Genomic DNA, 23,702 nt, shown 5'->3' with positions numbered 1-23,702 from the left:
GCCTCTGCGGTGAGCACAGGTGCCTTCTACAGACAGCGATTGGCTGCTGCGGTCACACGTCCGTGTCGGGGCAGCAGCTTTGGGTGGTCAGCAACTATTTATTTTGGTTCCCCATCATAGCCAGGGAGGAGGGGGTTTCTCTTCCATACTTTACACTACAGCTCTGCTTTCTGTGCACCAGGTCAGGACACAGATTTGGACTCCGGACAGGGGGCGCCTGGAGATTATCAGCGTTGTATTGTCCTCCATAACACCACAACTCCCGACATGCCCTGACAGCTGCAATCTGCCCATTCCATGCTGGGAGTTGTAGTTACAGAGTCACAGCTACTTCCCGTCCTTTGTCCATGGATGCCGCCACGGTCGGTGGTCGGTGGCTGTTGCTGAGGGACCGGGTTACTATGAACCAGGAGCTCGCAATCCACAGTCACCGACTAATCTGACCGCAATTATTATTATTATTTTTTAAAATCTGAGGCACAACAGTCACCTGCATAGAAATGAATGGACATGACAGACAGACAGACAGCCACACTTCCATTGACTTCTATGGGGAGAAGAAGAAAACTGCTGGACTAAAACCGCAGGGAAGAGGCATCATGTGAACTGACCCATAGGGCACAAGGAGCCGGATAGCCTTTAATTGGCTGATTCCTGATACAGGACTAGATGGCACCAGGTGCCTTGTATTCACAGACAGTGCATGGAGTGCTAGCTCTTGGGTCCATTCCGCAGTGCGTAGGACGTGCAGGGATCACAACTAGTGCTAGGGGACGGGAGGACAGTTAGCACTTACCTCCCGTATCCCCCCCGCGACCCTACGACACCGGCGGCCTCTCTGCCCGTCACCGGCCAGGAATAATCAGGCACACAGCGTTTTAGAGATGGAGAGAGGGGAACTCGGCGCAACCAAACCTGCGCCGCCAGCGCCCAGCACCGCGCGGCAGTGATTGGACCGTGAAGCGCCCTAGACGCCTACGATTGGTCAGTACACGCGTCCATCACCCGCCTCTTCAGTCTTTCAGTGAAGCCCAACAGACTACTGCTGTCAGGTTTGGTTGCAGTCCGACATCGCTGGACACGCCCCTTACTTTGACGTCTCTTGCCTCTGATTGGTTAACACCGGTCCGTGTCCTTTTTAGAGAGTACAGAAGAGGTGTGTCCACCGGAGGTGACGTCACGTCGCACTTTCTCTTCCAAGATGGCTGCCGGTGTGGTGTTGCGCTCGTAGTTTGTGGTGTCCAACTACGGAAGCCGCTCAGTACGAGGAGCCGCGGTCTGCGGGTGAGTGGTCGGTGGTGTGACGCCTTGTCCTGAGCTCTCCGCTGACCGGCTGCCATTCATTATAGTCCCGGTACCGGCGCAGCTCCGCTCCTCACTCTGCCCACACATGGTGTCCTGTCCCTTACGTTATAATTACCCATAGGGCCAGGGCAGAGCTAAGCAGCCACCTGGGGAAGGACTACAAGTCTCAGCATCCTATGTGAGCTGGTGCATGCTGGTACTTGTAGTTCTGTCAGTGTCTGCCCCTCCACTAATCCCATCATGTGACACTTCCACCGACCTCTATGGTGGGATCGTACGACCGGAATCGCATCTTTTGGCCGTGACGACACGATATTCTGATGTCACGGTTTGTGTTTCGTATGGACCTAAATGGACGCTGCCGCGGTGACCTCCTCCTGCCGTGCTGCAGGCCTTGCTGCAGGTGGGGGCTTCCAGTGGACATGTCTGGCTGTCGGCGTACTTGATGACGGTTTCCATACGCAGCTTGCAGAATGGCGACTCGCCATCTCGAACGCTGTAACTTGGGAACACCGTTTGGATGCAGCGTTGGTATAAGGCGGACGGGGGTCGTCTCAGAATAGCGCCAGTGACTACACCGACCCCTCCAGTGGGGTCCACCCCATGGGTGATGGACGTGACTGTGTGGCATGCATCATGGCCTTCATTAAATGTATATGTTGAGGCGTAAACAGATCCTAGACTGAGTAGAACTTTATCAGGATAGAGTTTTTTTTTTTAAAGAATGCTTCCAGTCACTGACAGCTAGCAGAGATCTTAAAAATGACAAGGTATTGACACGCAAAGTATAGTAGAGGCTTGTAGCTTTTTTTTTTTTATTGTTCAGTAATCAGACATATTCTGGTTTCATCTGTCCTCAACCCACAGGATGGGGCTAGCGATTAGATCAATGGGGGGTCTGTCCCCTGAAATGAATGGAGCCCCCGGCTGACCGCGCGCAGTGCCCATCATCTCTATGGAGACTGCACAGTATAAGCGCTGCCATAGAGATGACTGGACGAGCACTGTGCATTCTCCGCCTGCTAATCCATTCATGATTGGTGGGGGTCCTACTGCTGGGGCTCGTACCAATCTCATAGGTATCCCCTGTCCTTGATAGAACCGGAATACTCCTTTACGATTCATCTACATAAACCTGATCTAAACGGATACGTTATCTGGAATCGTCAGACTCTGAATCGTCTCTTATGATCTGATGTAGATTTTCTTTACTTTTCAGTAGTTTGAAAGCTTTGAAGTCTCGGCTATGAAGGAAAACAAAGAAAACTCGAGCCCCTCGGTGGCGTCGGGCACCCTGGACCACTCCAAGCCGTGTTGGTACTGGGACAAGAAGGACCTGGCGCACACTCCCTCTCAGCAGGAAGGTCTGGATCCTGCCACTGAAGCGCGATACAGACGAGAAGGAGCGCGCTTCATATTTGATGTCGGGACACGACTAGGACTGTATCCTTTTGTAAAATCGGTGGCGGTTTCTGTCACACTGAGATCAGATGCCCCCCCCCCCCCCTGCCGTACTTAGTGTAACTGCCATTTCATTTATTTATTATACCCTAATGGTATAGTACACCCTGCTGTATAAATGCTTTTGTGCTTTAAAATTTAATGACTTTTAGTTTTGCCTGAAAACATCCAGAAATGTGTGCTACTTTCCTATTCTGCAGCCTCTTCTCACAGCGTTGTCATGTGCAGCCGTCTCCTCTGTATTATAAACGAGTGTCGGGGAGGAGGGGCAGGGCCCCGAGTGTCGGGGAGGAGGGGCAGGGCCCCGAGTGTCGGGGAGGAGGGGCAGGGCCCCGAGTGTCGGGGAGGAGGGGCAGGGCCCCGAGTGTCGGGGAGGAGGGGCAGGGCCCCGAGTGTCGGGGAGGAGGGGCAGGGCCCCGAGTGTCGGGGAGGAGGGGCAAGGCGCCGGGGAGGGCTGCTTTAGATGCTCCTTAATGGTAGCAGCTAGAAACATGCATATGTCTTGTTTGAAAGCTAACAATCCAGGCTTTCATACAAGACCAGAATGACCGCTAAAGTCCTAAACCTGCTTTTATTTTCACTTTCCGCTTCATTCACAACATCCCAATTTCTATCAGTGATATCATTCCCTGTACTGAACATATTGCTGTCATTCTGGTATTGTCTGAAAGCTTTCAAATACAAAGCCCATATCTCTAGCTGGTACCAAACCAGAGATATGAGCAGCTAAAGCAGCTGTGCCCCCCCCCCCCCCCCTTTCCCTGTCAGTGTGGAGGAGAATGAAGGAGCAGCTGCAGAGCTGACAGGTGACTATTAAGAGGCTAAAACAAATGCTTACTGATTTCATGTAATTGCAGGGCTTGTCTCTGGTTAGCTGTATGCAAGATAACTCCCCCCACTACCCCAGAGGAGTGTGTATTATCTGCATTCTGATTGGTCCTGCTAGTTCATGTGAGGAGAGCAAGGGCTTAGGGAAGTTGAGGGAAATACAGGATGGCCTCAAGGACATGGCAAAGATCACCACAGGAAGTGCAGCAGAGGCCATCTTAGGAAGATGCTAAAATAGAGGCACAGAGAAATAGGGTTGTTAAAGGGGTTCTCCGGGAATTAAGAAAATGAAAATACTTAAATATTACTTTATTATAAATATAGACTTGTTTTGTCTGGGGAGCAATCATTAGGGGAAACAAAATGGCCTCTGTCATTAGTTCACACACAACCTGTCCTGATCACACATGAGAACAAGTTACTTTACAACACTGAGGTAAAGAGCTGCCTCATCATCCTCTTCTCTACTTGTCAGGGGTTATGATCCTGAATACAGATGATAAGAACTTTAGCTGAATCTCTGGGGAATTTAGTTCATGAGGAGACATGAAGTACAGAGAGGATGAACAGGCTGTGGAAATGGAGACTGTAAACAAGTGCTGCTGCTCGTTACCCACAGCCTTAGGCCGAATGCCCCTGGCCGTGAGCGATCCGTGGTATCCCGGCCTGGCATCCTGCTGACAGCAGGAGCGCACAGCGTCATTGGTTGCTATGCCGTGCGCTTCATGCTGCCGCTGCACTACAGTAATACACTCGTATGATCTATACCAGTGTATTATTGTAGTGCAGCAGTGTCATAGCAACCAATGATGCCGTGCGCCTCTGCTGTCAGCGGGATACCACGGACCACTCACGTCTGTGTTCCACGGCCGTACCCTCCTCTCATGTCTCCTCATCTCCGTTCCCACAGATTCCCTTGTATTCAGGATCATGATTCCTGACGAGCAGAGAGGAGGATGAGGCAGCACTATGGCTCATTGTGGTGAAGTCACTTGTCCTCCTGTGTGATTAGGACAGGTTCTGTGTGTACTAATAGGACGGCGGCCATTTTATTTCTCCTAATGATTGCTCTCCAGACAAAACAAGCCATTCTAAGTAATGAAAGGCATTTGTGAATATATTCTAAAGTAATATTTAAGTATTTAAAAAAAAATTATTCCTGGAGAACCCATTTAAGGGCTGAATACAGACATCAGAAAAGTAAAATTAACTGAAATATCTTCCCTTCAGCATCACATATGTTTGGAATTTCATTTTTGGTAGTAAAATGGCAGTTACTCTTTAAAGGGGTGTTCCCACCTCGCACATTGATGGCATATCACTATCCCATGTCTGGGACCCACTCCTATCTCCAGAATGGGGCCCCCGAAGTAAGTGTTCATGGCTCGTGCGTGATGCACTCTCCATTCACTGCTATGGGAGTTTGGAAAATGGCTAAGCCAGTGCTCGCCTATCGGTGAACGGAGTTTAGTAGCGCATCAGTGGCTGCTTTACCTTCACTTTGGGGGTCACATTCTTGAGATATGAGCAGGTCCTAGACGTGGGACCTGCTCCTATATGGCATTGATGACCTATCCTAGCAATATTCCTTCAATGTCTGAGATTGGGATACCCCTTTAATAATTATAATCTGTATATAATGCAAACCTACTCCACCGTGCTTTATAATTCAGACTGAACATGTACAGGCAGAATGGACTTTACAGATTGAAAAATCGACAATTCAAACAATAGGAGTGATGGCCCTGCTCTCAAAAGCTTACAATCTGAGAACCAGCCCCAGATGTTCTTCACGTGGTGCTATTATAGAAGAGGCATTTCCTGAGACGACAGATCCTCTATACTGCACCGCACTGCAGAGCTGACAGATCCTCTATACTGCACTGCAGAGCTGACAGATCCTCTATACTGCACGGATGACAGATCCTCTATACTGCACGGCACTGCAGAGCTGACAGATCCTCTATACTGCACGGCACTGCAGAGCCGACAGATCCTCTATACTGCACTGCAGAGCTGACAGATCCTCTATACTGCACGGCACTGCAGAGCTGACAGATCCTCTATACTGCACGGCACTGCAGAGCTGACAGATCCTCTATACTGCACGGCACTGCAGAGCTGACAGATCCTCTATACTGCACTGCAGAGCTGACAGATCCTCTATACTGCACTGCAGAGCTGACAGATCCTCTATACTGCACTGCAGAGCTGACAGATCCTCTATACTGCACTGCAGAGCTGACAGATCCTCTATACTGCACTGCAGAGCTGACAGATCCTCTATACTGCACTGCAGAGCTGACAGATCCTCTATACTGCACGGCACTGCAGAGCTGACAGATCCTCTATACTGCACGGCACTGCAGAGCTGACAGATCCTCTATACTGCACGGCACTGCAGAGCTGACAGATCCTCTATACTGCACGGCACTGCAGAGCTGACAGATCCTCTATACTGCACGGCACTGCAGAGCTGACAGATCCTCTATACTGCACGGCACTGCAGAGCTGACAGATCCTCTATACTGCACGGCACTGCAGAGCTGACAGATCCTCTATACTGCACGGCACTGCAGAGCTGACAGATCCCCTATACTGCACGGCACTGCAGAGCTGACAGATCCTCTATACTGCACTGCACGGATGACAGATCCTCTATACTGCACTGCACGGATGACAGATCCTCTATACTGCACTGCACGGATGACAGATCCTCTATACTGCACTGCACGGATGACAGATCCTCTATACGGCACTGCACAGCTGACAGATCCTCTATACGGCACTGCAGAGCTGACAGATCCTCTATACTGCACTGCACGGATGACAGATCCTCTATACGGCACTGCACAGCTGACAGATCCTCTATACGGCACTGCACAGCTGACAGATCCTCTATACGGCACTGCAGAGCTGACAGATCCTCTATACGGCACTGCAGAGCTGACAGATCCTCTATACTACACCGCACAGCACTGCTGACAGATCCTCTATACTGCACGGCACTGCAGAGCTGACAGATCCTCTATACTGCACGGCACTGCAGAGCTGACAGATCCTCTATACGGCACTGCACGGCTGACAGATCCTCTATACTGCACGGCACTGCAGAGCTGACAGATCCTCTATACTACACGGCACTGCAGAGCTGACAGATCCTCTATACTGCACGGCACTGCAGAGCTGACAGATCCTCTATACTGCACCGCACTGCAGAGCTGACAGATCCTCTGTGGACTTGACTTGTTTCTACCATATGTTAGGTTTTCCTTCACCTTACCTCAGACACTATGACACACTTGCCACCGGCATTATATATTTTCACCGGTTCTACATGTTTCACTCATTCAAGCAGTTTGCCAGATATGTAAGTACACAGTTTTTCCTCACAGACCTCTGAATGTGCCCGGTTATCCAGGGGTGACACCCGTGCTGTGTGTTCTTCCAGGTGACGGGCGCTTGCTGTCTTTTTCTGGCTGGCAAGGTGGAAGAAACTCCAAAGAAATGTAAAGACATCATAAAGACGGCCCGCAGCTTGCTAAATGATGTGCAGTTCGGACAGTTTGGGGATGATCCAAAGGTGACCAATTTGTGACTCAGTCTTAATATCTTCGCTGTTGTGGACTACAACTCCTAGCATGGTCTAAGAGCTATAAGGCTAGTTTCACACTAGCGGCAGCCTTCTCCGGCAGGTAAACAGCCTGCCGGATCCGTGCTGCCGCTAGTGCACTGTGCTGCCGGAAGTCGCTCCGGACCCATTGACTATAAAGGGGGGCGGGCCGCAGCATGCTGAGATAAAACTATGACATGTCATTATAGTGAATGGGGCCGGCAGCACGGATCAGTCAGGCTGTTCACCCACCGGAGAAGGCTGCCGCTAGTGTGAAAGAAGTCTAAGTTGGGGATCATTTACTGTGTGGGAGTTGGTTCTTTCAGCTCCTTATCCTCCTGCAATACTTGCACAGAGACCGATGCAAGAAAAGTGGATTGCAAATGTCTCATTGGGTATTTAGTTGTCTGGAAAATTGTGACTGACGACCCCTGTTGGAGCGGTCTGGTTATCACCCAGTTATCCCAGAAACAGAGTTGGGGGGTGTCCCTCCAGATAGGTGATAAGTAGCTGATCAGTTGGAAGTCCAACCACTGGGCCCCCCACCTATGATGAGACCGGGGTCCTTAGAATAATTAGAGCAGCGGTCACATGTGCCGCTGTTCCCTTAATCTCTATGGGACTTGTGAAGAGAAGCAGCGCTTTTCTCTTCTGTTGCTCCTGATACTGTGACCTATTTTCTTGTGAGGACGATCTCCACTGGGGACGGCATCGCTGCCCAATGTGCCACATAAAACGCAGCGCAAAACTGACCTTTTCTGTTTTGATTTATTTTATTTGTCTAGGAAGAAGTTATGGTCCTGGAGCGGATTCTTCTGCAAACCATTAAATTTGACCTACAAGTGGAGCATCCCTATCAGTTTCTACTAAAATATGCCAAACAGTTGAAAGGTAACGTGCTGCGCCTCGGAGCAGCCCCGTGCCTGCGCCAGAGGAGCCTCTGACTAATCTAAGAACAAGCGTTTCATCTGGCGCCTATACTGGCGGGTCTGTGTCCAGTCCACAATGCTTGACATGATGGAGAATAGGCAAAAAGGGGGTTGTAAGGAAAGTGTGCAAGATGGACACCAGTAAGGGAAGCAATAAATGCCTGTTATTTTTTGTGTGTCTTATTTCTGTTTTTTTTTGTCCAGGAGATAAGAATAAAATCCAGAAGTTGGTGCAGATGGCATGGACGTTTGTGAATGACAGGTACAAGTGGCAGAAGTCTCCAACCATATACGATTCCTGGGTGACTTCTTGCACCGTCTTGGGCATCTGCTTTACACAGTTTCCTGTGTTTTGTCTGCAGCCTCTGCACTACGCTATCCTTGCAGTGGGAGCCGGAGATTATAGCAGTTGCTGTCATGTACCTCGCTGGCCGATTGTGCAAGTTTGAAATCCAGGAATGGACCTCGAAGCCCATGTACAGAAGGTGGTGGGAGCAGTTTGTCCAGGATGTGCCGGTCGATGTGCTGGAAGGTAAGTGGCTTGTCGAATGGATATCATCCTGCAGGTTTCCACAGTGCCCTTCCGTTCCCTTCAAATCTGCCATGGCTAAAATCATTCCCCATGAGCTCTGAACACTTCTTCTCATTAAATACTTTGTGCTGCTGAAAAGATCGTGCACAGATTGGAAATGAGCAAGTTCATTCCTGATTGTTGTCTGATCATTGGCTACATTTATGTGCAGCAGTGATCGATGGGGGGATGAACGATCATTACTACGATTATTCATCCCCATACAGTTTCACTGGTGCCAGGTGTAACATGCAGTCATCTGACAAAGAAGAATTAGCTTGTTTGTCAGGTGACCGGCAGCACAGTTACACAGGGCACCTATGGGAATGAGCATTTGTACGTGTAAACATTCTTTCCTAATAACTGCCCTAGTCCTCAGGCCGTGTAAGATGGGGTTTCGGTCACCATTGAACATTTGTCCTCCATAAAACTGTTGCTCGACATCAGAAATACCCTGTGTTGCGCTAATTTGCTGTGATGTAATTTTTTATTTTTTTTCTCCTGCTGATCTTTCCTGTGATCTGTCCTCCTCCAAACTGATGAGATGAGTAGATGCTTCGTATAACTAAACTTCAGAAAAAGATGTATTAAAAACTGATGTAAATGCATTTTTAAAATTTATTTTTACATCTTCCCTGCGCAATAAACAGGCTTTAGCGAAGGAGGCTCATTCAGGAGCAGCGATGCAGTAAGCGGAGCTCCTTGCATGTGCCTCCTCGCTCTGCTAGACCCTGCATCTGTGATATGCAAGGCTTTTAGCTGAACGCATCACTGCTACTGACTATGCCCACTCGGCTCTGCTAGACCCTGCATATATGTGGTATGCAAGGCTTTTAGCTGAGCGCATCACCGCTACTGACTATGCCCACTCGGCTCTGCTAGACCCTGCATATATGTGGTATGCAAGGCTTTTAGCGGAGCAGTGAAAACAGAGAAAAAAGATGAAGTTATTCCTATCCTAAAATAATTGAAATCAAGTTAAAATCAGTATGCACTCACTTTGCTGGGGGGTAGTCGACAGGATAAGCGCGACACCTGAGACTCTGAAACACCCCCATCCCCCCCACCCCCACCCCCCGGCCAGGATCTCATGTAGAGGTGTTGAAGATTGATGGCAGCACACTTCTGGAGGCTTCTGATCCCTTTATTTCAACAAATGTGGCTCAGCGCATTTCGGGGACAGTCTTCCCCTTCCTCAGGAGTAAGTACATATACATAAAAAATATTTAAAAGACATGCTGGACATGTAGCAACAAATTTATAGCCATGTGGCTAAGTTCTAGATGGAAAGGCGCACTAAAGCGCCGGAACCGAAAGTAACGCACCGGAAATCCTTGCATCCGGGGTGCTATGCGTTCCACCCTGGAGCACAAGGTGACCGGAAGCGCGCGGAGCGCTAACGGAAGTGCCATTGGTGGGAAGAAGAAATAACAAGTGCGCTCCCAGCTGGAGTGCGTCGAACAGGAAGGATAGCGGCAGACCATGCGACTGCTAGGGGGCCCAGTTGGGATCATCTCCTCTTCTACTGGGGGGTTAAAACTTGGTCAGGACTCTACCTTCTAAAGGAACAACTGTTAGCAAATGAGGCAGTGGAAAAAATGGCCCAAGGGTCATTGAAAGGGGTTTGGACGGAAACCTTTCTCTCCTGTGTGGGGGCCTGGTGTGATAATTGCTATGGGGCCCTTCTCTATGTACGCCACTACCTCAGGCTGATGTTAAAAACGGAGTCTTTAGCCAATGTATTCCAGTCAGGAACACAACGGGGCTCTTTTGCACCACCGTCAAGGTATCTCAGTGTGGCATGGGTCTTAACTTACAACCAAGCTCCCACATACCTCCATAGTGAGATCACTCATGCAGTGGGAGCAGGGGTAGGGCTGCGAGCCCACCTATAACAGGCCGTGTGACACAGGCTATCTATCTATCTCAAATCCTACAACTAGAAGGTCCCTTTCACACGGGCGAGTATTCCGCGCGGATGCGATGCGTGAGTTGAACACATTGCACCCGCACTGAATACCGACCCATTAATTTCTATGGGGCTGTGCACACGAGCGGTGATTTTCATGCATCACTTGTGCGTTGCGTGAAAATCGCAGCATGCTCTATATTCTGCGTTTTTCACGTAACGCAGGCCCCATAGAAGTGAATGGGGTTGCGTGAAGTGAATCACATGATCTTTTACCATGGTGATGGATCATGTGATGACCGGAGTGACGTTACCACAGGTCCTGTTCAGCAAAGGAGACAGAAGGAGATGCCGGCTGTGCGATCAAGTGGATTAAGGTGAGTTAAATTATTTTATTTTTAACCCCTCCAGCGATGTTTTACTATGCAGTCTGTATTCAAAATGTATCATTTTCCCTTATAACATGGTTATAAGGGAAAATAATAGCAATCTACAGAACACCGATCCCAAGCCCGAACTTCTGTGAAGAAGTTCGGGTTTGGGTACCAAACATGCGCGATTTTTCTCACGCGAGTGCAAAACGCATTACAATGTTTTGCACTTGCGCGGAAAAATCGCGGGTGTTCCCGTAACGCACCCGCACCTTTTCCCGCAACGCCCGTCAGAAAGAGGCCTAATAAGATCATGTAGTCCCGGTGTGGATGCTGTCAACTGGTCCAAAGGATAAGTGTTAAGCAGCATTTTTAGAACATGAAGTATACATATACATGGTATCTGTATACATATGTATGTGACACCTTTCATAAAAGGGGTTTATCTATAATGCGAATATTTGCCCAATTCTCACGTCTTAATATATAACCTCTTTAGTTCAATAGTAATTTTCATTTATTGGTCTAGAAATATATAAATATAGTTAGATCTTAGCACCTCTCAGACTGTTCACACACCATAGGCAGTCTGGTGGTAGGACCCATGCCACACTGAGATACCTTGACGGGGGTGCAAAAGGGCCCCGTTGTGTTCCTGACTGGAATACATTGGCTAAAGTCTCAGTTCTTAACATCGGCCTGAGGGATTGGCCAGTGTCAGTTGCATCTCATTGTGGTGCACCTTTTGCAGCGATTTAAATACTACATCCCGCCTTCGAATATGCATGCACATATGTATATAAATGTACTAACCTGCACCTATAACTACGTATATAATCTTATTTGGATCGCATGACCCTGTAAATATTTTATATAAAAATATATATTATAAACATTCTTTTTTTTTTTTTCCTACATATCTTTTACACATCGTTCTTATATTGTACATATATATCCATGTTATTCTCCATCACACCGATTTCAAATGGACTAATGTAGCAGTCACCCATCATGTTTATGCCGTATGGTTTACACCTTGTTCCTTATATATTAATCATTCTGCGCCATTTCTCTACATCTATCCAGTGGTCACTACCCCTACAGGCCACAGATTGTCCTCCTTCCTGTTTGACGCACTCCTGCTGGGAGCGCACTTCTTGTTTCTTCCTCCCACCAATGGCACTTCCGTTAGCGCTCCGCGCGCTTCCGGTCACCTTGCGCTCCATGGTGGAAAGCATGGCACCCCGGTGCGTTACTTCCGGCACTTTAGTACGCCTTTCCTTCTAGAACTTAGCCACATGGCTATAAATTAGTTGCTACATGTCCAGCATGTCTTTGAAATATTTTTTATGTATATGTACTTGCTCCTGAGGATGTGTTGAGCCACATATTTGTTGAAATAAAGGGATTAATCAGAAGCCTCCAGAAGTGTGCTGCCATCAATCTTCAACACCTCTACATGCGATCCTGGCCGGGGGGTTCAAAGTCTCGGGTGTCTTGAGCTTATCCTGTCGACTACTCCCCAGTGAAGTGACTGCATACTGATTTTAATTATTTTATTATCTCATTTATTGATGCCTATGCTAACTCCCTAACTTGCGTCATAAGATCACCTATCTATTTCTTCACTGGGACCTTGGAGTCCCCCCCCTAAGGCCTCATGCACACGACCGTTGTGTGTTTTGCGGTCCGCAAATTGCGGAACGGCACGGACAGCCATTAATATAACTGCCTATTCTTGTCCGCCAAACAGACAAGAATAGGACAGGTTATATATATATATATATATATATATATATATATATATATATATATATATATATATATATATATATATATATATATATATATATATAATTTATTTATTTTTTGCGGGGCCACGGAACGGAGCAACAGATGCGGACAGCACATGGAGTGCTGTCCCCATCTTTTGCGCCCCCATTGAAGTGAATGGGTCCGCATCCGAGCCGCCAAAACTGCGGCTCGGTTGCGGACCAAAACTACGTTGGTGTACATGAGGCCTTATTCTGTTCTCCATTAAGTTATTCCAATGACACTTTTGACGTCTATACTAAGTACACCACATCTAATACTAAGGGAGTGGCGCTGATCACCTCTAAACTTGTGGACATTTACCCTCGATCTGGTGGATCTGCCTCACCATATGGTGGTTTTGTCGCATTCGCTAATCGCCTATGTTTAGCGGAGCAAGCAGCCACAGGCAGGAGCTCTGCTTAGCACATGGCTCTCCTGCCTGTGCCTGCTCGCTCTGCTAGACCCAGTATCTGTGGAGCGACCGGGTGCAGGCAGGAGCTCTACTTAATGCATTGCAGCTCCTGTGTCTGTGCCTAAAAACACCTCTATGCCAGGCTGGCCCAGGTAGGAGCAGAGAGGTGTGCTCCTGTCTGTACATTGCTCCTTCGACCCCAGTGGAATCCCTACATTGCTGCCATGGCGGTAGGGATTCCAGAGCGCAATAGACACCTGAGCCTTAGGTGGTGTGTGTTTTTTATTTTTTATGGAAAATAATAAACTTTTTTTTTTTTTTTTTTTTTTTTAGATATACTTTAAATTCCACCCTATGTTGGGGCACTGTCAGTGAATGAGAACACTCTCGTTTCCATTCAGAGGCAGTAATCCCGTCTATAGTGAGTCCTGCTCTCGGATGAGAAGAGGATACCGTTCTATCCAGTCTAGACAATACTCTGTGATCTAAACATCCTGGACTCCAGACTGATACATTGTAGCAAACCAGCAGAGTCATTGTCTAGACTGTGTAGAATCGTGTTGCTCCCCCAAACTTACTTATTTTCTGGATGTAGATATCTGGCCTGCTGTGGAAAACGCTTTACACTATAGGACGCCTTCCAGCAACTTTTCATTGAAGTGTAAGGTTTTGTAAATGTTGTTCCTATTTTCCAAGCAAGTGTCTATAGTCAGAATGTGTTGCATATGTTCTTGGAGGTGACGGGGTTAACCACTGGCGTTCCATGTAGAGATGTTCTCTCTAGAAATATTTTCTACTTTTGGAGAAATTGATGCAAAGTTTTGTCACGTGAGGAAGACGCGTTGTAAGCTTGAGGTTTGTTTCTTTTTAGACATCTGTCATCAGATCCTGGACCTGTATTCTCAAGGGAAACAGCAGATGCCTCATCACGGGGCCCAGCAGCAATCTCCGCAGGTCCAAGCACAGATCGCTGCAGTGCAGCCTCTGCAGCCCACAGACTCTCAGACAGCGCAGCAAAAAGATCCACCGCAGCCAGGAGGTCAGCAAACGAAGAAACCATCCCCGCAGTCCAGCCCTCCGAAGCAAACCAAGAGACCGCTGGTACGTGCTGTCCCCTCAATCATGGCCTTCCTGTCTAGTTGCCTTATGTAGCAGCCCCATGAACCATGGCTGAGAGATCCGACCCAAGTGCGCTGGAGACCCCGGAGTTTAGTAGTGGGACCAGCTATGGCCCCTGAACAACTGATATGTGTGTATATCAGAAAGCAGTGGGTGACACTTAATATGCTTTCAATGGGGTTTGCTATCCCAGACACACACAGCATCCTGAGGTTATGTCCTAGACACTGCATTCTGGGCTCGCATCTCGGGCGGCCTGCTCACCAGTATCGGGCGAATTTGCCAGAAGACTGGAGTGGTGGCCGTATATTATACCCTCAACTCTGTGGGAGTTGTAGAAAAGCAGCAGAAGCCGTGGATATACAGTGCCTTGCAAAAGTATTCACCCCCCCCTTGACTTTTTTTGTATTTTGGTGCCTCACAACCTGGAATTAACATGGATTGTTTGAGTATTTGCATCATTTAATTTACAGATCATGTTTTATTGTGAAGCAAACAACAAATAGGACAAAATAACAGAAAAGGTCAATGTGCAGAACTATTCACCCCCTACAGTCAGTACTTTGTAGAGCCGCCTTTTGCGGCAATCACAGCTCCAAGTCTCTTTGGATAAGTCTCTAGGAGCAGTCGCCACATTTTACCTCTGGGATTTCTGCCCGTTCCTCCTTGCAGAACTGCTTCGGCTCCTTCAGGTCGGATGTTTGCGCTTGTGAACAGCAATCTTTACTTCTGACCACAGACTTTCTATTGGATTGAGATCTGGGCTGTGACTCGGCCATTCCAACACATTTACATGTTTCCTCTTAAACCAGTCAAGTGTTGCTTTTAGCCGTGTGTTTGGGGTCATTGTCCTGCTGGAAGGTGAGCCTCCGTCCTGGCCTCAGATCACGCACAGAGTGGGGCAGGTTCTGCTGAAAAATATACCTGTATTTAGCACCATCCATCTTTCCCTCCACTCTGACCAGTTTCCCAGTCCCATCCCCCAGTATAATGCTGCCACCACCATGTCTCACTGTGGGGATGGTGTTCTTTGGGTGATGGGATGTGTTGGGTTTGCTTCAGACATAGCGTTTTCTTTGGCCAAAAAGTTCAATTTTAGTCTCCTCAGACCAGAGCCCCTTCCTCCATACATTTTTGGAGTCTCCCACATGCGGTTCTGTAAACTCCCAACGCGCCTTTTTGTTTCTAGCTGACAGTAATGGCTTTCTTCTGGACACTCTGCCTTAAAGCCCAACTCTATGGAGCGTACGGCTTATTGTCGTCCTATGTACAGATCCTCCAGTCTCTGCTGTGGAACTCTGCAGCTCCTCCAGGGTCACCTCAGGTCTCTGTGCTGCCTCTCTGATTAATGCCCTCCTTGCCCGGTCCGTGAGTTTTGGTGGGCGGCCGTCTCTTGGCAGGTTTGCTGTTGTGCCGTGTTCTTTCCATTTGGTTATGTAGAATTGATGGAGCTCCTGGGGATCATCAAGGATTTGGATATATATTTATAACCTAACCCTGACTTGTGCTTCTCAACAACATTGTCCCTTACTTGTTTGGAGAGTTCCTCGGTCTTTGGTTAGTAATGCCTCTTGCTTAGGCCTCATGCGCACGACCGTGCCGTTTCTTGCGGTCCGCAAACCACGGATCCACAAGAATCAGAAGCCGCCTGTGTGCCTTCCGCAATTTACGGAACGGGCGGCCCATTGTAGAAATGCCTATTCTTGCCCGCAAAACGGACAAGAATAGGACATGCTATATTTTATTTTTATATATATATATTTTTTTTTTTGCGGGACCACGGAACGGAGCAAAGGATGCGGACAGCACACTGAGTGCTGTCCGCATCTTTTGCGGCCCCTTTGAAGTGAATGGGTCTGCACCCGAGCCGCAAAAACTGCGGCTCGAATGCGGTCCAGAACGGTCGTGTGCATGAGTCCTTAGGTGTTGCAGCCTCTGGGGCCTTTCATAAAAGGTGTGTATATGTAATGACAGATGATGTGACACTTAGATTGCACACAGGTGACATCATTTCACTAATTATGTGACTGCTGAAGGTAATTGGTTGCACCAGAGCTTTTTATGGGCTTCCTAACAAAGGGGGTGAATAAATACGCACATGACAATTTTCTATTTCTGAACAATAGTTTTTATATATTTTTCTCATTTCACTTTAACTTATTGTGTTCTGATCCATCACATAGAATTCAGATAAACGAAACATAGAAGTTAGGGCTGTAATGTAACAAAACACGAAAAAAGTCAAGGGGGCTGAATACTTTTGCAAGTCACTGTGTATAATGTCTTATCTGTGCACTTTTGCTGTGAAAAATGCAGCACATCTTTGTGGAGACTCGTCCTATTTCATAACCCAGACTCCTCAAAGGGCATCTGCATTGACTCGTAAGAATGCTGCTGAATACTTCATCTTTTTTTTTTTTTTCTTTTTCAGCCAACCTCACCCAAAGACGATGGGAAGGCACAAGGTAGGCTCCCGCTTTATCCCAGGTTTAGCGGCTGTCCACTTAGGAGTGTCATAGATTCAGGCCATATGAGGCGGCGTCCGTGCCAAAAAGCTCAACGCAGTATCGTGCAAGGGAATGGATGTTTTTGAAAAATTCTCCGCTGGTTTTACAACGTGCTGTAGATTTTCACTTTTTCGGCATGGTCTATGTCATGGGTCAGCAGTCTTCGGCACTACAACTCCTGCAGAACTACAACTTCCAGCATTCACACTTGCTCGGCTGTTCTTGTAACTCACATAGAAGTGAAAGGAGGGTTTTGGGAGTTGTAATTTCAGAACAGCTGGAAGTCGCTGATTCCTGGCTTGTCATGGAATTTTTCAGGATTTAAGAGGTTTCTCCCTTCATAATGTGAACATTAAAACCTGCTTGCGCATATAAACTTACACCAAGGTCGCGCTCACATATGCCGACTTGCTGTGTGTGATCGGGGTGTTCAAAACCTCATCCACTTGTGGACTTTCCAATGATCTTGCCGAAAAGCAGCAGATTTCACCCTTTCAATGTATAGGTGTGGAATCCAATGTAAACCCACAAAATCTGCAAGTAATGTCAAATTTGCCTCGCATTTGAGAAAGTTATTTGGGGGGGGGAGCTGGTGAAGCAGTCACAACCACTGCTGCCTTGAGCGCCAGGTCTCTGATACTGGATAAGGGCTCATGGACACGATCTTGTGTTTCGTCTGCGTTTTGCGCAGGGCAGATGCAGACCTATTTACTTCAATAAGGCCGCAAAAGATGCAGACAACACGCGATGTGTGATCCATATTTCCATTACGCCGCCCCGCAAAATAAATACAACATGTCCTATACTTGTCCGTTTTGCGGACAGGGATTTGGCTGTCCTATAGATGGCAGGATTTTCCATTCCGCAAAATGCAGAGCGCACACGGCTGGTGTCCGTGTCTTGTGAATCCAACGGTCGTGTGCATGACCCCTAACTGACCAGATTCATTCTGCTCTTCTGTAGCCGCCACTGTCAGATTTGATGAGAGAAATGGCAAAACGGAAGCGCTGCTCTTGCTGTCAAAATGGTAGAAAGTCAATCAAATAAAAAAAAAAAAAAAATCCATCGGGTGCAGTTGGTGTCTGTCACACGACTGATCGGCGCAGCGTTGTGGCTTCACACAGGGGTTTCATCATCTGTATTTTCTCGTCAAAAGACCAGGAATGTCAAGTGCTTCTAGAGGCAATTTTTATTTTCCAAGTCCTATAAAGAAGACGTGCATCCATACATAGAGCATGCTGAGATCAGCAAAAAAGTCACTCCTCTGCCATGTAGATAAGTGGCTGCCACAAGACGTGGGTAGAGCCTTGCTGTTGGCTCATCACACGGTCTCTTATCTTTACAGATCAGCCATTGACTAAAATGGCTAAAGTTGAGGCTCCGCACCCGCCGCTCCCTCCTGTTATCACGCCAGTAGGTAAGACCCGTCTACTACTCTGCTTTCTGTTCTCTGTGAGCACTGGACTAACCAATGCGCTCATCTTCTTCTATTTCTCTCCTAAATGGTTTCTGTGCACTGCGCCTTTTTACTTGGTTTTCTACATCCGCAGCTTTTGATAATTTTTGTTTTTAATTTTGATTTCCGGCTAACAGAGCGAAAACCTGTGGCTCCAGCTCTTGTTCCAGGGGAAGGAGATCCCGTCGGTATCCCCGAGGCTGCAGACCTGACCAAGCTTCAAATTCCTCCACCAACGCATCCTTCTGCGGTTCATCAGCCGCCACCCCTACCACATCGGCCGCCGCCGCCACCTCCTTCCAGTTACATAACTGGGATGTCGACAACCAACTCTTACATGTCTGGGGAGGGGTTCCAAAGTCTCCAGTCCATGATGAAGACAGAAGCGCCTGCTTATGGGAACATGCCACCTGCTTATGGCCCTCCATCACATATGCCATACCATCCCCATGTGTATCCACCTAATCCTCCTCCATCTGTGCCACCCCCCCCACCGCCTTCGTCATTCCCCCCTCCGAACATTCCTCCTCCTACTCCCGTGTATCCCCCTCCTAATTATAATCCAAATTTCCCCCCACCTAGACTGCCCCCTACCCATAACGTACCCACTCACCCACCTCCAGGAATTGGTATGCCACCTGCTACCTATCCCCCTCCTGCAGTGCCACCTGGGGGGCAGCCGCCCGGTCCTCCCCCTATTCCACCACCTGGCATGCCACCTGTTGCAGGACTTGGCCGTGCCGGCTGGATGAGATAGCCCCCCCAGCAACTTGTTTGCACTTCAGGGGAAGGGATTGTTTGACGTGCCACAATTGCCTGTGCTGGGCACAATGGAAGCATAAAGTATCTCCCTTATTGCCAGGTCTGGGCATCTGAGGTGGCGTTGAATGTCTTTGAACGGTTACCATGTGCCTGGTGGATATAATGCAGTATATACTGACCTGCTGATCGGCAGCTCCCCACTTCATGACGAGTAGACACTGAAATTCGTCTTTATATTGTGACGGCCATATTGGCCAAGCTAGGGCAGCAGAAAAAGTGTTTAACGAATGGTCAGACGAGCCCGTTTGCTTTGCATTTTGTTGTCTTGACTTTTCTTTTTTTTTTTTTTTTTTTTTTTGAGACCAAGATTTTGAAGTTTTCGCAAATGTCTGTAAATATTTTATAATGTAAAAAGTTTAAATGTAAGCGCTTGTTCGAAATAGTCAAGCTGTAATTGCAAGATCGTAGTGAATAAAAGCATAATAGAAATCTCCAGCCTCTGCGTCTTATCTGTGAGAACGTAAGCTGACACTTCTGTCTGCATTTGCACGCTCTTTACCTGGTTTCTTCTGAAAACGGCGCCTCATCTGGCTGTAGGCTGTGTGTGGCATTGCTGCTCCATTGAAGTGGATACCAGGCACAACCCGTGGACGGATGTGGCGCTGTTTCTGGAATCTAATCCTGGACAACCCCTTTCAAATGAGGAGAATTTCTTTAGCTTTTGGCTGCACCTACACTTCTGCCTGGGACCTAAAGAGAATGTAAAATAGATTATAGGGCTACACAGCGACGTGCAAGTTTCAGATAAGTGGCGCAACCATGAACATTTGCGTGACTTGGACTTCCTGCCGCACAGCTAAGGCTACTTTCACACTTGCGTTCGGTGCCGATCCGTCTGGTATCTGCACAGACAGATCCGCACCTATAATGCAAACGCTTGCATCCGTTCAGAACGGATTCGTCTGCATAACAGCTTTTTCAGATCTGAGTTTTCACAATCGTGAAAACTCAGATCCGACAGTATATTCTCTCAGAGGCGTTCCCATGGTGATGGGGACGCTTCAAGTTAGAATATACTAAGAACTGTGCCGCACCTGAGGGGTTAATTGTGCGGATCTCGGCCCCCTGATCGGCTGCTGCCAGGCAGCAGGGTGCCAGACCTCCCTCCCCAGTATTAAAGCATTGGTGGCCAGTGCGGCCCCTCCCTCCCCAGTATTAAAGCATTAGTGGCCAGTGCGGCCCCTCCCTCCCCAGTATTAAAGCATTGGTGGCCAGTGCGGCCCCTCCCTCCCCAGTATTAAAGCATTGGTGGCCAGTGCGGCCCCTCCCTCCCCAGTATTAAAGCATTGGTGGCCAGTGCGGCCCCCCCCTCCCCAGTATTAAAGCATTGGTGGCCAGTGCGGCCCCTCCCTCCCCAGTATTAAAGCATTGGTGGCCAGTGCGGCCCCTCCCTCCCCAGTATTAAAGCATTGGTGGCCAGTGCGGCCCCCCCCTCCCTCCCCAGTATTAAAGCATTGGTGGCCAGTGCGGCCCCTCCCACCCCAGTATTAAAGCATTGGTGGCCAGTGCGGCCCCTCCCTCCCCAGTATTAAAGCATTGGTGGCCAGTGCGGCCCCTCCCTCCCCAGTATTAAAGCATTGGTGGCCAGTGCGGCCCCTCCCTCCCCAGTATTAAAGCATTAGTGGCCAGTGCGGCCCCTCCCTCCCCAGTATTAAAGCATTGGTGGCCAGTGCGGCCCCTCCCTCCCCAGTATTAAAGCATTGGTGGCCAGTGCGGCCCCTCCCTCCCCAGTATTAAAGCATTGGTGGCCAGTGCGGCCCCTCCCTCCCCAGTATTAAAGCATTGGTGGCCAGTGCGGCCCCTCCCACCCCAGTATTAAAGCATTGGTGGCCAGTGCGGCCCCCCTCCCACCCCAGTATTAAAGCATTGGTGGCCAGTGCGGCCCCCCCTCCCACCCCAGTATTAAAGCATTGGTGGCCAGTGCGGCCCCCCCTCCCTCCCCAGTATTAAAGGCATTGGTGGCCAGTGCGGCCCCTCCCACCCCAGTATTAAATTCATTGGTGGCCAGTGCGGCCTCCCCTCCCCCCCCCAATTAAAATCTTCCCCCCATCATTGGTGGCAGTGGAGAGTTATGATCTGAATCACAGTTTAATCGCTGGGGCTCCGATCGGTTACCATGGCAGCCAGGATGCTACTGCAATCCCTTTAATACTAGGGAGGGAGCCGCACTGGCCACCAGTGCTTTTAATACTGGGGAGGGAGGGGGGTCTGCCCCCTGCTGCCTGATCAGGGGGCTGAGATCCGCACAATTAACCCCTCAGGTGCGGCACCTGAGGGGTTAATTGTGCGGATCACAGCCCCATGTAAGAGATCGGGTGCTGCCGGCACACATTTACGTGCATGAGCCTTTAACACTGAAATTCTTGTTTCTGTGCCTGTTTTTCTTTTGTTTGATCTGATAAATGTTTGTGAAAATCAATATACAAATCTGTCACAAGTGATCATCGCCATGGGGTCAGTTCAGATGATGCAGTATAAACTATGCGCGTATGTTGCAGATTCAGCAGGTGCAAAACATGCATCGCCTGTAAAAGTAAAAACTACAGCGATTTGTGTGTGTGGGGTTATTTGCGCCTTATAGGCTACATTCACATGACGGTAAAAAAAAAAAGCATGGATGGGCTTTAGCGCTGCCCTAGCCGTTTTACAGGCTAGGATAGCACTAAAGCTCGCCCATTAGTGCAGGTGATGTCACCGGAAGCACTGCTAGGTGAAAGACTCCGCCTAGTAGAGACCTGGTACGTCACCGGATCTGCAGAAAAAGCCCTTATCCTGCGTGATCCTGGGCAAGGGAAAGTATCGGAGCATGAAGTGCTCATATCGGAGGGGTGGAAATTGGGATATTTTCAGCTCTGAACCCAGACAACCCCTTTAAAATTTATTTTATTTACTTACATAGTATGGCGGCACCCGGTCTTTTTTTTTTTCCGTATACGGAACGCAATAAATGGCCTGTAAATGGGGGGGGAACGGTTGTGTGAAAGAGGCCTTGGCAAACGAAGCAGTGTTAAAATGGCCCAAGGGTCACTGAAAAGGGTTTAGGCAGGAACCCTTCTGTCCTGTGTGGGGGCTTCTCTAGGTTCGCCACTGATCAGCCTGGTAAGGGTTAATTCGCCATTTCTACGGTTGCTGACTCGGGCGGAACAAATGGAGAAAACTAAGCAGTGATGAGTCTTCCCACAAGAGTCGATGGAGGTCCCCAAAGAATCCAGATGAAGATCTCAGGGGCTGGACGCCTCACTCATCGCAGGTCAGGTCAGTGTCCATGATTACAGGCTGCGTAACAAGGTTTTATATTCAGAGCTTGTATAAAAAAAAAAAATAATCCTTCAAATATTTAGAGAGGGGATGTCCAAGGCAGATGTGATCTCTCTGCAGTATTACGTTCTGCCACATGATGGCAGTGTTGTCCTAGACTGCAAAGCGCCATTGTTTTTCAGCTGCAGCTCCAGGACCCTCTCTGCAATCTGAATCCAGCCTTGGTGCATATTCACACTCATTAGGTTTGCTGCAGAAACTTTTGCCGCTGACCCATTTATCTGCATGGGTCTTGTAGAAATCCAGGCACATGTATAGGACGAACTGTCAGACGCAAAACTTTCTGCTAAAAATTTGTCCTGCCAGATATTGGTAGGGGTCCGACTACCCCTGCTGATCAGCTATTTGAAGAGGAGGCAGCACTCCATGTGAGCACATCCCTGTATATGGCCGCACGGTGTAGTCAGGAGGTAGAGCAGTTGTGCCCCCCCATCTGCACCGCCATGAATAATTGACCATTAGATTCTATTTTGCTTTAGTAATTCAATTCAAATGAAAAATGCTTGGCGACCCTACTCCCGGCCAGGATCGCAGAGTAGCCGTGATCCCATAGAACAGTGCTGGATTTGTTTGCTCGTGCTGCGATCCCATTCATTTCTATGGGATCACCACTGCACTGCGATCCTGGTCGCTTCTCACTTCCCGAGCTGCCATTCAGCTCTTTTCTAATCATTACTTGGTAGGCAGGTGTCCATTATCCCAAATGCTCATAGGCGAAGACTGCATTTTTCTATGTATGGTATTTCGGGGCATTGGGCGGCAGAATAGGGTAGAGAGTTTGTGGTTCTCTAGAGACTCTTTGGGCTGCAGAAGTGAGGGGTCAAATATGTTCTCGGGGGAAGTCATCATGGTGGTCTTAGCCAGGTGGAGAAGAAAAGGGAATCGGTGGAGATACCATTTGTGAGTCATAAGATATCATAGTTGTGGTTGTCACTTAAGCCACTGTAGAACTGGTATCTGACCGCTATATGGTCGCTGTATTGGACATATTGCTGTTTATAATGTGGTCACGTACATTCGTCTCCTGTGCTGCACTTTTACTCTCCTTCATTGTGTGTTTTTTATAGTTAATGGTGGGTTAAACCAAACACCTTGGCCACAACTCAAGACAATCCCTTTAAGAACATTTGGAAGTTATGAAGTATTCTCGATGACATCCTCTTGAGTAGACGGGCCGCTCTTGGGCCGAATATCAGAAGAGGGAACTGAATGCTTATCCTGCCGAGACCGCCATTCATTACTGATGTAGATCGGTCTCATCTGTGT

General features: G+C 48.4%; 2 protein-coding genes across 4 annotated transcripts in view; one reads left to right on the top strand and one right to left on the bottom strand.

Moving 5' to 3' along the window:
• SETD3 (SET domain containing 3, actin histidine methyltransferase) overlaps positions 1-959 on the bottom strand; it is a 37,684-nt gene extending 36,725 nt beyond the window's left edge. The window contains exon 1 of one of the 2 annotated variants that reach the window (XM_040412535.1): positions 797-959. The gene's annotated coding sequence lies outside the window, so the exon portion shown is untranslated. The remainder of the gene's footprint in view (positions 1-796) is intronic. The other variant, XM_040412534.1, reaches the window with a different exon arrangement.
• A 206-nt stretch (positions 960-1,165) lies between these two features.
• On the top strand, positions 1,166-19,547 carry CCNK (cyclin K). Of its 2 annotated transcripts, none has more exons than XM_040412532.1 (11): positions 1,166-1,284; positions 2,525-2,748; positions 6,883-6,964; positions 7,046-7,177; positions 7,993-8,098; positions 8,341-8,398; positions 8,499-8,668; positions 14,086-14,315; positions 16,765-16,798; positions 18,186-18,257; positions 18,434-19,547. In XM_040412532.1, the coding sequence occupies exons 2-11, from the start codon at positions 2,552-2,554 to the stop codon at positions 19,051-19,053; spliced, it is 1,701 nt and encodes a 566-aa protein (XP_040268466.1). In that variant the 5' UTR covers positions 1,166-1,284; positions 2,525-2,551; the 3' UTR covers positions 19,054-19,547. The 2 variants fall into 2 exon arrangements, with proteins under 2 accessions (XP_040268466.1, XP_040268467.1); XM_040412533.1 differs by having other exon boundaries at positions 1,194-1,284; positions 2,528-2,748.
• The last annotated feature ends 4,155 nt before the right edge of the window (positions 19,548-23,702 follow it).

The sequence above is a fragment of the Bufo bufo genome, chromosome 11, assembly GCF_905171765.1.
Source record: "Bufo bufo chromosome 11, aBufBuf1.1, whole genome shotgun sequence".
NCBI lineage: Eukaryota > Metazoa > Chordata > Amphibia > Anura > Bufonidae > Bufo > Bufo bufo.
Note: the sequence above shows the minus strand (reverse complement) of the source record. Positions and strands in the feature narration are given on the sequence as shown.

Bases quoted from the DNA above. Each gene is read 5' to 3' on its own strand.
- CCNK (XM_040412532.1), top strand. From the start codon at position 2,552: ATGAAGGAAAACAAAGAAAACTCGAGCCCCTCGGTGGCGTCGGGCACC. The intron at 6,965-7,045 runs GTAAGTACACAG...GTGTTCTTCCAG, and splicing joins TCAAGCAGTTTGCCAGATAT to GTGACGGGCGCTTGCTGTCT. The intron at 8,669-14,085 runs GTAAGTGGCTTG...GTTTCTTTTTAG, and splicing joins GCCGGTCGATGTGCTGGAAG to ACATCTGTCATCAGATCCTG.